The 14,138-nt window shown below is 37.4% G+C and overlaps 1 protein-coding gene across 3 annotated transcripts in view; it reads right to left on the reverse strand.

Annotated features, from left to right (window-relative positions):
* LOC145991148 (uncharacterized) overlaps nucleotides 1-14,138 on the reverse strand; it is a 43,578-nt gene that overhangs the window by 11,060 nt on the left and 18,380 nt on the right. The window contains exon 3 of one of the 3 annotated variants that reach the window (XM_083126955.1): nucleotides 10,109-12,946. The exons of the other annotated variants lie outside the window; for them this stretch is intronic. Coding sequence (XP_082983081.1) covers nucleotides 11,908-12,946 — 1,039 coding nt within the window. The 3' untranslated portion in view covers nucleotides 10,109-11,907. Of the gene's footprint in view, nucleotides 1-10,108; nucleotides 12,947-14,138 lie in introns of those variants that run through there. 3 annotated transcript variants of the gene reach the window in all.

The raw sequence follows: 14,138 nt of genomic DNA on the forward strand, positions 1-14,138 counted from the left end.
TATGCAAGAAGCGCATACTGTCGACAAGGCTGTTCACGAGTTCAGGTGATAACTGAATCCATTCCTCTTTTAGCACCATCTTCAGCTGCTGAACATTTTCTGGTGGGCGTTACTTTGAGCTCAGGTAACAACAAAATTGACATTGAACATGCATACAAGAACAAAAAATATTCAACAGGTTGATTGATTGACTGTAACTAAAATTATGGTGTGTCGGCACTTGGACTGTCACAATTTCTGTGCCCAAGCACCTTACCATACATAAAAATAAAACCTGCAGTGATTGAGTAAAAAATCTCCTTACCCTTACTTATACATGTTTAACTGTAAAAGGGCAACCAGCATAGGTAAGGATAAGATACAGTGCAGCTGCACAGTTGAGGACCCCAGATGGCTGGAGAGAACAAATATTTTGGGTCTCTCTTTACAAGTGGAAGGATCTGTGATTTGTGACTCTTGAAGTCATTTTACCTTGGCATATTCCTGTCCCCCCTCTTCTTTCAATGCAATGGTAAGTGTAGTTGAAGGATGTGTGTTTATCCTTGGCTGGGTGAAAGGCTAGGGTGCAATCAGTCAGGATGATTTTTTTTACTTTCCATAACATTGCAATAAGCATGTTACAATGTCCCCTCACCAGTGTGTGAATAGCCGTGATTTGTTTTGCTACACTCGTGACAGTTATTTGTCATAAAAACAAAGAAGAAATTTGTACAAAAAACACTTATTATACAGGGTGATTTTTTTAAAACTCATGGTTTTCTTTGTTGTGTAAAATTTGTAAATGAAGTATTATTTCCATGCGGTTTGTGACAAATGAATAAGGAAGGATGGGAGATTTATTGGAGTATGTTTACCGGTTTATATGCATCCCGGGTAATATCGCCCATGCCTCAACAAAAACAGCAAATATTCACCAGTGTACCCTACAATAACATTGAAGTATTGGATTTTTGCTAAACTGAATTAATGAAAATGAGTTCTTTTTTTTGTATTCACTCAAACATAAATAAAACATAAAAATTATGGCACAGACATATGACATAACATCTCACCTTTAAAGAAGGTGCTGAAAGTGTCGACCTCCTTCCTGTAAACAAAGTCGAACATGCCATTCCATGTTAAGGGCTGTCTGACATAGTGTTTCTGCGCTAATGTTCGCAATTTCAGTGATAATGTTCTGCTTCAACATTTCCAGGGATGTAGGGTTGTTTGTGTACACACGTCCCTTTAGGAAGCCCCACAGAAAGAAGTCAAGAGAAGTTAAGTCTGGAGACCTCGGAGGCCACAATCCCTTTGAAATAACCCTATTCGCAAAGAAACTTTCAATCAGTGCCATACTGTCATGCGATGTATGGCATGTAGCACCATCCTGTTGAAAATAACCTTGTGCGAGTTCAATGTCGTCCAAACTTTCAACAAATTCCATGAATATTGCCCTGTACCACTCTGTGTTCACTGTTTCATTGAAGGAGATTGGACCCACTATACGTGATGCTGAGTCAGTGCACCATACCCGAACTTTCCGTGAGTGGAAAGGAATTTCGATTACACTATGTGGATTTTCAGCTGCCCATATCCATGTATTCTGATAATAAACATACCCAGAGAGATGAAACCAGGCTTCATCAGTAAACCACGTTATTTTCAGGATATCAGGATTACGCACAATAAAGATTAAAAACCAATTACAGTAATCTACATGTTTAACTTAATCTGGATCCTTCAATTCTTGAACAGCTGTAATTTTGTACACCCTTAGTTTTGCAGTTTTCGCTGCCTTTTAACATGTTGATTAGCTATAGCCGATTTCTTGTGACAAACGACGGAGAGATTTCTTGGGCGACCTCAAGAGTCTAGCACTGACATCTTCCACAACACCTGTCCGTGGGGTCCGATGCTTCCCTGTCTCACTCAGAAGCGATCCTGTTTCTTCCAATTTCTTCACTACCGACAATATTGTGTTCCTGTCTGGGGCAGAACGTGAGGCAAATTTGTTTCTAAATGCCCTTTGTGTAGCAACAACAGAATCAGTTTTCCAAAACCTTTTCACGATAAACACACGTTCCTGCAAGGAGTACACCATTCTTACTGTGTGTCCTGATCACAATAATGCAACTTTTCAGCACAACAATTACGCATAAGCACACAACTTTCCAGCACAACAATATAACAGCTCAGTTTCCTGGTTATTGTTGACAATGACAATGGTTTTATCTACAGGAGGAAACTTAAACCTCCACACTGCATCCAAACCCCCAGACCATATAGACGCGAAAGGTACACTGGTGAATATTTGCTGTTTTTGTTGAGGCGTGGGCGATATTACCCAGGATGCATATAAACCGGTATACATACTCCAATAAATCTCCCATCCTTCCTTATTCATTTTCCACAAACCGCATGGAAATAATACTTCATTTACAAATTTTACACAACACAAACAACAAAGTATATTTACTTTGGTATAAGCCTTAATTAGGATAAAAATTGGCATACAGTGGTAAATTACCAGTAAAGTTGAATAATCAAATTTCAGATTTTTTGTTCACTTTGTTTTTGAGTTAACGACTTCCAAAAAGAAAAGCGATATATATATATATATATATATATTGTAATCTTCAAAACTGTAGATCAAAATAGATCAAAAACTATTTCACCCAGAAAGATCAAGTTTGTGTGAGATTCTTCTGTTTATATTGAACTTTAATTTGAAATTCCGGTGTTTCATCTTCCAGTGTGTTCGTGGCATTGGTTCTTGTAAGCAGTGTCTCAGCCGAAAAAAAGTAATAAAAAACTGACCATCTGTAGAATTGAACATAAGATTTTAACTTATAAAGCTGACCTTTTGGACTAAAGCCACTATGCGAGAATCATGTTGTTCGAGAAATTTCACCTTAACAATTAGTCTTTACCTTTCCACACCCAAACTTGTAAGCCCTCTTCTTGCAAATTACATTCATTTTTTTTTCATGTCGCTTTTCTTCCATTTTTGGTTAATCGCAACGAACATTCATTCGAAGGCTATATGTTTCATTTGAAATTGTTTGCAACAATGTCCACACACAAATGTCTATGCTCGTTTATTTTAATGTCAGAGTTTGGACATCTTCGAGCATGATACGTTGGTGTTTAATACTCTTAACAATAATCATTTTCCAGTCCCATTTCACACAGTGGGTTGGTTATTCTGTTAGAATGAAACATATTGACCAGTGGCAAATATATAGATTTGAAAATGTTTATTTCCTAAATAGTCACTCTACTGGAATCTACAAAGACATGCATACAGCCTGTACTGAATTTGCAAACTTTATATTCTATTATTGCAGGATCAATATTCATGTGTACACCTAACTGTTCTTTAGGTTAGACTGAAGCAGAGTGACATTTTGTGTGATATATATCCAATTTTTGGATTTATCTTTACCTGGCACTAAAACATTCAAAGGACAATCACGACTTGTTGATTATACCCTGTATAAATTTAAATTTTATAATTGTAATAATTATGATAATACTGGGAGAGGTGTACTCCTGCCCAGTATTTTTGTAAGAGTGAATTTTGTACTACAAAATGTATCAAAGGTACTAAATTTTATAAATTTAATGTTTCAACCCAAGTATCTGTAAGCCAAAAATGGCAATCTACATTATGCACACTGTAAAATATTGAGATTAGCTTTCAATTTGGAATTACATTTATTCCTTTAGGCCTGATGAAAATGTTCACATCAAAAGTACATTTCCATGTATCTTACCTACTGACACAATGGCTAGTATAAGCCATATGATACCATTGGTATGGACAAGAGATAATGCTAAGAATGTGAAAAATCTACTTGAATTCATGAGTGTAGAAGAAGGTCTAATGAGAATAAAACAGTATTCAGAATGGCAAGCATTTCTAGATGTTTGCCTTCAATGCCTGTGCCAAGAAATCCACATTTGGAATGCTCTTGTGGCCACACCAAAGTGTACGCAGTGGTACATTACTACAACAATGCACAGCTTCTTTGAAAATATTTCATACTTCTTGGAGGAAAAAAAATCATTTTCTCTTCGCCAAGCTAAAACATCCATCATTTCCCCATTCTGAGAGAAAACCACAGCCATAAATCTATGGATGCAGTGTACACAAAGAAGGGCTACTTCGGAGTTGCCAAGCATCTTTCAAATTCCACCCCTTAAACAGGACAGGGAAAGGACAGTGTAGGTGGATGTTCTTCCCCTGCCCCCTTGAGCATTTTTCGAGTGGCAAAAGATTAGATTCAGTCCCTCTGTCTTCTTTTACGTTCTTGTCTTCATTCCTCCCTCATATACATGCCGCAGGGCGATGCAGTGACCATACCCAGAGGAAGGTTGGATGCTGGCAGACAAAGAGCAGAAAAGAGATGAGGTAATGTTTTCCACTGTCAACCGTGGAATGTGTTGTGGTTTCGGCTGGAAGAGGGGTGGTGTAAGGACACGAAAGCATGGCAATCAGAATACCAATATATAAAAGCACTGGCTGTATGGATGTAATGCCTGTCCTCCAATTTGGAAATAAAATATGGAAATTATGCAGCATTTTCAAGTCATAACTTTCAGGAAATTTTGAAAATTGGTTCTTCGTCCTTGTCACATGTTGTGCGTGCATTCTTTTGTTATCACCAATGCATGTAATGGTAAAAATATTTCAGAAAAAAGCCATGGTTGAGGGGTTATATTTCCTTTATCTATAACATCTAAATCATAATACTGAGGTGGAAACAAAGGACTTGTTCAAACTCCACTTTATAATAACAATGTAATTCGAGTTGTTATACTTTCATACGTATACTAATATATAAAAAAGAAAACTAAAATATCGTGTGTAATTTGCTGCCCCGTAGTGTTGGAATATATATCGTTGATGTGACCACAGGGTTCACAGACTGCAGGAGATAATATATATATATAATAAAGAGGAGAGAGAGAGAGAGTTTTAAAAGCAGTGACATGAACTGAGGAGTAGCTAGTCTAGCAGAGACAGATCAATCAATCTCATATATCTAATTATTTTCAAATCACATTATTGTCTTGTTAAAGAGACAGTTCATATGCAACACTTTCCTTTCCATGCACTTCTCGTCCCTCAATGCGATCTGCAGGCACAGCTGGCTTGCTCTTCCTCAGTCTCACCAGTTCCAGGTAGAAACAGCAACCCAAAGGAAAAGGGAAGATTTCTGCATCTACCTTCCTTGTCCCCTCACCTCCCACTGCAATGGTTGGAAGCCCGTGCTTTCAGGTCCCCTAGTCTATCTCTAACAGATAGGGGATTGGTTTCCCTTCGAATTCTTTGTAAATCCTCTAAAGAACTTAGGGGAAAATTTTCTGCAGTACTTATGTTCTCTGTAATTACACCACAACTTTTTACACATTGTACAATATGTATGTATAATATGGGATGTAGTTTTATTATTTATGAAATGCAAACATATTATGTGCAGACAATAATGTTATGTTTATTTTTTTCTTCCAAATATGGAATATATAATGATTAAATCAAATATTTGCTCAGGTTCTCTCCTGCTCTCGTTTTAGTAGTGTCTCATTTAAATATACTAATATCTTGGCTTCCAATAAAAAAAATGGGTAAGCTAAACAGTCATGAATACAAATGTATGTATTTGGATAAGAGAACGCACGTTCATAATGTTGTTGTTGGTTCGATTTATTTTACTTCGCTTTTCTGCCAATTTGGTTATCGCAAGAATGAGGATGAGTGATTAAATGAGAAAATTGATGAATGGGATTCACAAAGATTCACGGGATTTGAACCCGTGATGAGCACGCATTCTTGTTCCTATGTGTTGTACTCTGCAGTGAATAATGAAATAATTTGGAATGAAATGAAATATATTTACTTCGCTTTTCTGCCAATTTGGTTATCGCAAGAATGAGGATGAGTGATTAAATGACGAAATTGATGAATGGACCTCACAAAGATTCACGGGATTCGAACCCGTGATGAGCACGCATTCTTGTTCCTATGTGTTGTACTCTTCAGTGAATGATGAAATAATTTGGAATGAAAAATGTATCCTAGAACTCAAAAAGCCAAATTAATATTATTGAATAAACAAAAAAGTGTGTGTTGTTACCTGTGTATCTCCTCTAATATATTGAATTTTTGCCACCTCCCATCTCTTTTTCCAGCTGTATAGATTTAATCACAATAAGTAGCTAAGTATGTAAGTATGGAAGTCATGAGGGAGAATCATAAACAGAGAACTCTAGACTCTTGATTTCACAATGCCCTGAAGATGAACTGGGAGGGATTTTTTTTTCAAGCGTTGCTCTTCCAGCACTGTACCTACCTTTCTACCATGACGATGAACGTTGATTAAATCAAATGGGTGAAGGGTGGAAACACTCATGCACAGGCCAGGGCTCGAGGTCGGATCCTTCAGTAATGAGATCGTGAGATGGAGAAATTAGGGAAATTAATCAATGAAAAATATTTGAAAAAAAAAAAAAAAAAAAAAAAAACCTTAATCATATACAAAGATGATGTTTCAAAAATCCAATTGAAAATTACCACTTAGAAAAATGCAGTTTGTTTTACCGATACCCATGTATTTCCACTAATCTTTGTTGGTAGCCAACCTCTGTGGGGGAGTGCAATTGATCCTGGATTGGTACCCCGTGGAGGCACATAGTGGTTCGGATCCCATTTAAACTGTAGGCCCAGTCATGATTAAACTTTCTGTGCATAAAGTAGACTTAAAACACCAAATCGACCAACAAAGCAACCAACTGTGGGAGAATGGTTATCACAATACGCTACAAAACCAGGAGTTCTGGGTTCGAACCCCAACCTGGGCATGGGTGTTCTTGGTGTTTGTCCTCTCATTAATTTTATTGTATCATCTTCACGATTAATCAAATGTGACAAAAAAGCAATGCTAAGTAACAAATACGAAATCAAATCATTGATTGATTGATTGGGTTTATTTTACTTTGTTTTTCCGCCACTTTTGGCTAATCGCGAAGATGATACGATAAAATTGATGAAGGGACACACACAAAGAACACAAAATACCCATGGCCAAGCTGAGATTCGAACCTGGTATCTCTGGCTTAGTAGTCAAACCAAATCGTTTTTTATTTTCGAAAGGGGGTGGGAGTTAAGTTTACTTTTTTTTAGTACTCATTCATCATTTTGCAATCTTTTTCTGTTTATGACGTCCTTTTTTTTAGGAATACTGGCCATAAACAGGGGAGGGGTATGAAACACACCAAACCCCCTTGGGCATGCCACTGATTGCTACCTCAAGTGTCGACGTCACTGCATGTCACTGTTTAAGAGTCCTGTAGGATTCTAAAAATCTATAATGTTTAAAGTAATAGGTATATTACATTGAAATATTGCTTGTTACACAGAGGAAACTTTAAAATTAATGTTTGATGTGATTTGGTTCATTGCAAGATCTCAAGCTGGACACCATTTATGTCCAAACACTCTTGCAAACTTCATTTGAATTCAAGAATTGCATTCTGATGGTGTTTGTGAGAAATGTTGTGAATCATATCATGTATTTTGAACTGCACTGTCTGTTTCTGTGCATACACCTGGGTCTTGACATGTCTCCACTGACAGTAATTGCAAGGCATAAGGTCTGGTGACCTTGTTGGCCAAGGTGTGGGTCCTCTGATCCAATCCTTCACTCCTCGAATTGACTATCAAGACACCAGTGGACCTCGTTGAAGATTACTAAACTCTGAAGTTCCGGGACAAGGAATGTCTGCAACATGTTCAGGTATCTGACGCCATACACGGTGTTCTCAAAAAAGAATGGACCAATGAGGTGGTCCATGGAAACTGCGCACCATACATTGACCTTGGGGCTACCCTGCTTATATGTCTCGGACTCGTGTGGATTCTCAACCCACCAAATTATTATTATTCCCGAAACATGAAACATGGCCTCATCAGAGAAAAGAATGAGGGACTGAAGGGTCAACATTTAATCAGGTTATTATTAATTCACAAAATTGATTCCTCATGTCAAAGTCTTCTTCCATCAGATCATACACATATCTCAACTTGTAGGGCCTGGCTTTCACTTTCTTGTGCAAGATACTGTGTAACATAAACCTCACTACTCCAGGTTCCAAGGATCTTCGATTAAGTGATATCAATGGACTTCGTTGCAAGCTCTCCTGCACTACATCCACCACATCATCACTCGTTCCTGGCCTCCCACCATGTGGCAAATCTGCTATGCTTCACAAAGCCTTAAACTTTTCGTACCATCTCTGGATACTTGTCTCCACTGGAGGTGTTTTTCCAACCATTGTTTGGAACCTTCTCTGCACCAAAACAAAAGATTTTAACTCTGCAAGCCATAACGTGCACTGAGCTTCTTCCTGCATTGATGCCATCTTGGAATCATGTGATCACCTGCACACGCGCCATTCAGCAGTGTGGGCAGAACAAAACTTTAAATTTTCCCCTGTGTAAAAAAAAACAAAACAGTATTTCATTGTAATAAACCTATTACTTTAACCTTTTGAGTCCCAAGGCCATTTTCACAAGTAAGCTTCACGGTCCTGAGCCAATTTTGAGCAAAATGCAGAGTTTGAATTAAATGAGTGTAGATCGGAGATTAATTGCCCTAGAGAGATGAGTGATATACCGTTGTATGCGGAATGAACCTGAGATTCAGACTATATGAAATTTATGCAAATTCGGCGTATATATGGAGGGAGAAAGGGGGGAAATCCCTTGAAAATACTTCTTTTTTTAAAAAAAATGGGGTTTCGCCCCCTCCCGCCCCCCGAAAAAAAGTACATGACAGTGTTGACATGCACATGGAAATGATCGCTGACATGTAAGGAACACAAAAATATTTGCATTATTATCATATGACCAATGTAACTTGAGTTGTACCCCCCAAAAGGAATGCTGGGCACGCCACTGAATCAAGCTTCAAAATGCAGCGGTACCTTGAAATGACTTTAGCTCAGAGACTATTTGCCCTGGAGATATGAACTATATACCGTTGTACGCAGAATGAATCACAGATTCAGACGATATATAATTTATGTACATTCGGCGTATATATGGAGGGGGAAAGGGGGATATCCCCTGAAAATCCTTTTTTTTTTAAAAAAAAACGGGTTTCGCCCCCTGCCACCCCCCCGAAAAAAAGGATATGAAAAGTTCAAAATGCACATAGAAATTATCGCTGGCATGTAAGAAACAGAAAAATATTTGCATCATTGTCGTATGACCAATGTAACTTGAGTTGTAACCCCAAAAGGAATGGTGGGCACGCCACTGATTCAAGCTTCAAAATGCAGCGGTACCTTGAAATGACTATAGCTCAGAAACTAAATGCCCTAGAGATATGAAAGATATACCGTTGTACGCAGAATGAATCACAAATTCAGACGATATATAATTTATGCACATTCGGCGTACATATGGAGGGGGAAAGGGGGGGAATCCCCTCAAAAATACTTTTCTTAAAAAAATGGTGTTTTCCCCCGGCCCGAAAAAAATGGTCAAAATGCACAAAATGCAAAATTTATGCAAATTTGGCGTATATATGGAGGGGGAAGGGAGAAAACCCCCAAAAATTATTTTAAAAAATTGTTGAAATGTTTGAAATTTATCTTTCCCCTTGAAAAGAGACGCAAAAGAGAAGTCCCTTTTCCTGCCTTTTCACCTCCATTTTCATGAAGAAAAAAAAAGGTGCAAGAAACATTTCTGTTAAATACATGTGTTAGGAACAATATAAAAAAGAAAAATCGAAATTCTAGCCAAAAATAGAAAAGTTATAACGTAAAAACTACGACCTTGACACAGCGTCTCGATCGAGATGCTTGGGACCGTGAGGCTTACTTTTGGGTATCTCGATCGAGACGCTTGGGATCCAAAAGGTTAAAGTTATAGCTTTTTAGAATCCTGAAGTACTTTTAAAACACACTGTAGATGGGTGAAACTTCCTTTTGCAGGACTGATTACAAAAAAATCATCTGACGTTATACTGGTATTAATTACAACTATTGGGACTGGAAAGTCCCAACAGGCAATTGACACCTTATGTATAAACACTGCAATGAAATATCAGATGGTGCGTGGTTATAAAATATATATTCCCTTCACACTTACATGCCAAATATCTTCACACTACACTGTTTAAAATATACTGTTTGGAAAATAAATATGTAAATTATAAGCCAAATCAGAAAGAAAATATAAATGTATAACTGAAGAAATAATATCTTACGATTCTTGATACTAAAAAAAAAAGTTGTTCTTGTCACCTTGCACTAGACTCAGTCTTGCATGTAGTACACAACTCACATCTCCCCTGTTTGCCAGTCAATTCTAGCCAGTGCCCTCCTAGGTTCTGCAGTCAAATATCTGAACTGACAGAGAATCTTCCCTTCATCTTTGCTTCACTGGTGGGCTGACTGTGATATTGATGGAGAGGAGTCCTGCTTAGGTCTCCCTCTCTTTTTGGTCGGAACTTTGTTCCCTACGTCACTCTTCTTACGAAATCCAGCAATGGTATGTCATATAGTTCTGAATAAATTATGTAGGAATTCACCAGGACAATTTCCATAAATGCAAAGAACAATCTGTACCACCACTTCTTTGATCTTTTGGTGCAATCATTTAGACATTGCAGCATGTCTGCCTTATCTACATCTCCTGTGAGTTAATTATGATCTTGAATAACTGCAGGTGCTTGGACATCAACATCCATTCCATCTTTTTGTGTATGCTGGATTGTTACAGTTTCATTGCCATGGTAGTTAGATATCAGATATGTAAAAGGATTGTCTTGTCATTTGTAGTAGGGAATTCCTTGATCTGTGAAGTCCAAATCACTATACTAGTAGTGATAAGTCTGTGGAAGAGGATGATAACTGAACCGGAATTCAAGACTGAGGAAACCATATAGTTCTTCTTCTGTGATTGGTAATACTCTCCTGGTTTGAAGGACTCATCACAAACCGCGGTTTCACCTACTGTCAGAAAAAATGTATGTTGGACAGGTCTTTCCTGCAAAGAACCTTTTTGTAAAGATAGGCACTCTATTTGCACTTTCAAGTTTTCTAAAATTTCTATTTACTAATGAATTTCCAGATGATTCATCTGCAGATTCTCTGACAGAATATTTGGTGTATTCTCTGCCACTCTGATGTGGTTGTCCTGCATCACAGTGAATACTGACGTCGTAATCATCACTATCGGCCAACATCAGAGATTTTCTGCCAGCCACTCCTCAACATCATCGTCGATTATTGTTTCTTCTAACAAAGGCCTACAACACCAAAAAAGAATTGTTTACAGACTTATTCGAGCACCACTGACAAAACTACCAGACACCTGTCTGGACTGCAAACACCATGATGATATTTTTCTCATAAAATGCCCCTCCAAACATATTTGTCCAATGTTTTTTTATACCCACATTTACAAGAGTAGGGTACTTGACAGTCATACCAACACCTAACTTTCATCAAAAGAATATAACTGCATTCTTATGCTGTCAATATGGCTGCCTTACTGATTGCTAGGTCTAAGGAATTGTTTGCTGTCTCATTTATATACGTATATGCAGCAGCTCCTGCCATCAGATGTTCAAGTGCGGCTGGGTGTGAAACCAACTGTGACATTCATAGGATATGGGTCTTTAAAGTTCCGACAGGTAATAAAGGGGATATGTCTACTCTCTAAATGAACTGTTGCATGAACACACAAAGGGTTACTCTCCACTATGAGTTCTTCAATGTCTTCTAATATTTTCCTTCAGTGGAAATGCCTTGTAACATGCTAAAAATATATAGGGCTTCTCTTCAATATAAATTCTTGAATGTCCTCGAAAAATAAATTGTTTGTAACACATTGTACACACATAGTTGTTTCTATCCACTGTGAATTTTTGAATGTTTTCTAAGATTTGTTTTGTCTGCAAATGCTTTGTTACACACTGTACATTCATAGGGCTTCTCTCCAGTATGGATTCTTGTGTGTCTCCTCAGAACTCTCTTAAGTGCAAATGATTTGTTACACGTTGTACAAACATAGGGTTTCTCTCCAGTATGAATTTTTGTATGATTTACTAGAACTTCCTTATGTGCAAATGATTTGCTACATACTGAACATTCATAAGGCCTCTCTCCAGTATGAATTCTTGAATGCACTCTAAGAAGTCCCTTATAAGCATATTGTTTGTTACACGTTGAACACACGAAGGGTTTCTCTCCCCTATGAATTAATGAATGTCTTTTTAGACCTTCCAACATTGCAAATGATTTGTTACACTCTGAACATACATGGGGCTTCTCTCCTGTATGATGTGATAAATGTCTTATAAGACCACCCTTCTCCGCAAATGATTTGTTACATATGGTACACACATAAGGTTTCTCTCCGGTGTGAATTCTTGAATGTTTTCTAAGATTTTCCTTGCGTACAAATGATTTGTTACAAGCTGAACATACATAGGACTTCTCTCCAGTATGAATTTTTGAATGTACTCTAAGATGTGCCCTCCGAGCAAATGATTTGTTACACGTCATACACACAAAAGGTTTCAGTCCACTATGAATTCTTGAATGTCTTGTCAGATTTCTCTCGTATGGAAATGATTTGTTACACGCTGAACATACATAGGGCTTCTCTCCTGTATGAATTCTTGAATGCTCTCTAAGGTTTTGCTTGCGTAAAAATGATTTGTTACATGTTGTACACACATAGGGTTCCTGTCCACTATGAATTCTTGAATGACTTCTAAGAGTTCCCTTGTGTGCAAATGATTTCTTGCATGTGGAACACACAAATGGCTTTTCAACACTATGATTATCCAAAACAAAATAAGTCTCTCTAAGATATGAATATGTGTCAATACCCATACATTCTTGATGAAAGGTACTTCCAGTCAATGTGTATTCTGATGATAACCTGGAAGGAGATGTATGTTATTAAAGACAATTTACAACAGGATATTTAAGAAAAATATCAGATTTACTCAGATAAACTATTGCCCAGTAGTTTCTCAGTGGAAATTGGCAAGTGATAACTCCAAATTAATTATTGAAGATATTCAAATACGGCAAAAATGAATGATGATAAATTATTTCCAAGTAAAAATATAATTTGTGGAATATCTGGTAGTAATGCATGTTTTCTCCAAATAAAAGGTGCTTCTTCAGAAAGCATTGCTAGTATTTTATAAATTGTCGTTTATATAATCTAATAAGGAGAGGAGTAGGTGAACATTCTTGTGTTGCATATAGATTATGCGGTTAATGACATTAAAGTAGTAAAAATGAATGTTGCTGACTGAAAAGTGTTCATACTTTCTGATTACACAGCCTTTGTTTTGCTCCACTTGGCTAGGGTTTTTCAGAAATCATAACAAACCAAATGCAAGTTTCCACCATTCTTCATCATTAAACACATAATTAAAATAAATTAATTCTAATAGTTTGATATCATGACAATGATTCAGTGTTCACTTTCAAATCCAAGGGTGTGCTTGTGGAGGGTTTTCACATGAGCAGCACCAGTTACCATTGTCATCCGGTGAAGCCCTGCTGCACAGTTGAGGACCCTAGATGGGTCTCTTTCTACAAGTGGAAGGATCTGTGATTTGCACACTTGAGGTCATTTTCCCTTTCCATAGTCACCTCCCTTGTCCCTCCCCGTAACCCTTCTCTTCTTTCTGTCCAATGGGAAGGAGTTTGGTTGAGGGATGTGTATTTATCCTTGGTTTGGTGAAAGGCTAGGGTACAATCAATCAGAACTTTCTCTTCTTCTTCTTCTTTTTTTCCACTTTCGGTAACTTTCAATGTGTATGTCCCCTCTGTGTGAATTTGTTTTGCTACACTCATGACAGTTAGTTGTCATAAAACAAAGACGAAATGTTACAGTCTTACAAAAAAGTCTTATTATGCTCACTTTGGTATAAATCTTGATCAACATAAAAATTGGCACGCTCCATGGCAGAACATGTTTAGGATCATTCTGTGCCAAATCAACAAATGGACTGAACTTTAAGAGAAATTGTTAATTTCTGATACAGTGGTAAATTACCAGTAAAGATAATTATAAAATTTCAGATTTTTGGTCCACTTAGTTTTTGATCTACTGA

The sequence above is a fragment of the Lepisma saccharinum genome, chromosome 8 (assembly GCF_977018435.1).
Source record: "Lepisma saccharinum chromosome 8, izLepSacc3.1, whole genome shotgun sequence".
In the NCBI taxonomy this organism is placed as follows: Eukaryota; Metazoa; Arthropoda; class Insecta; order Zygentoma; family Lepismatidae; genus Lepisma; species Lepisma saccharinum.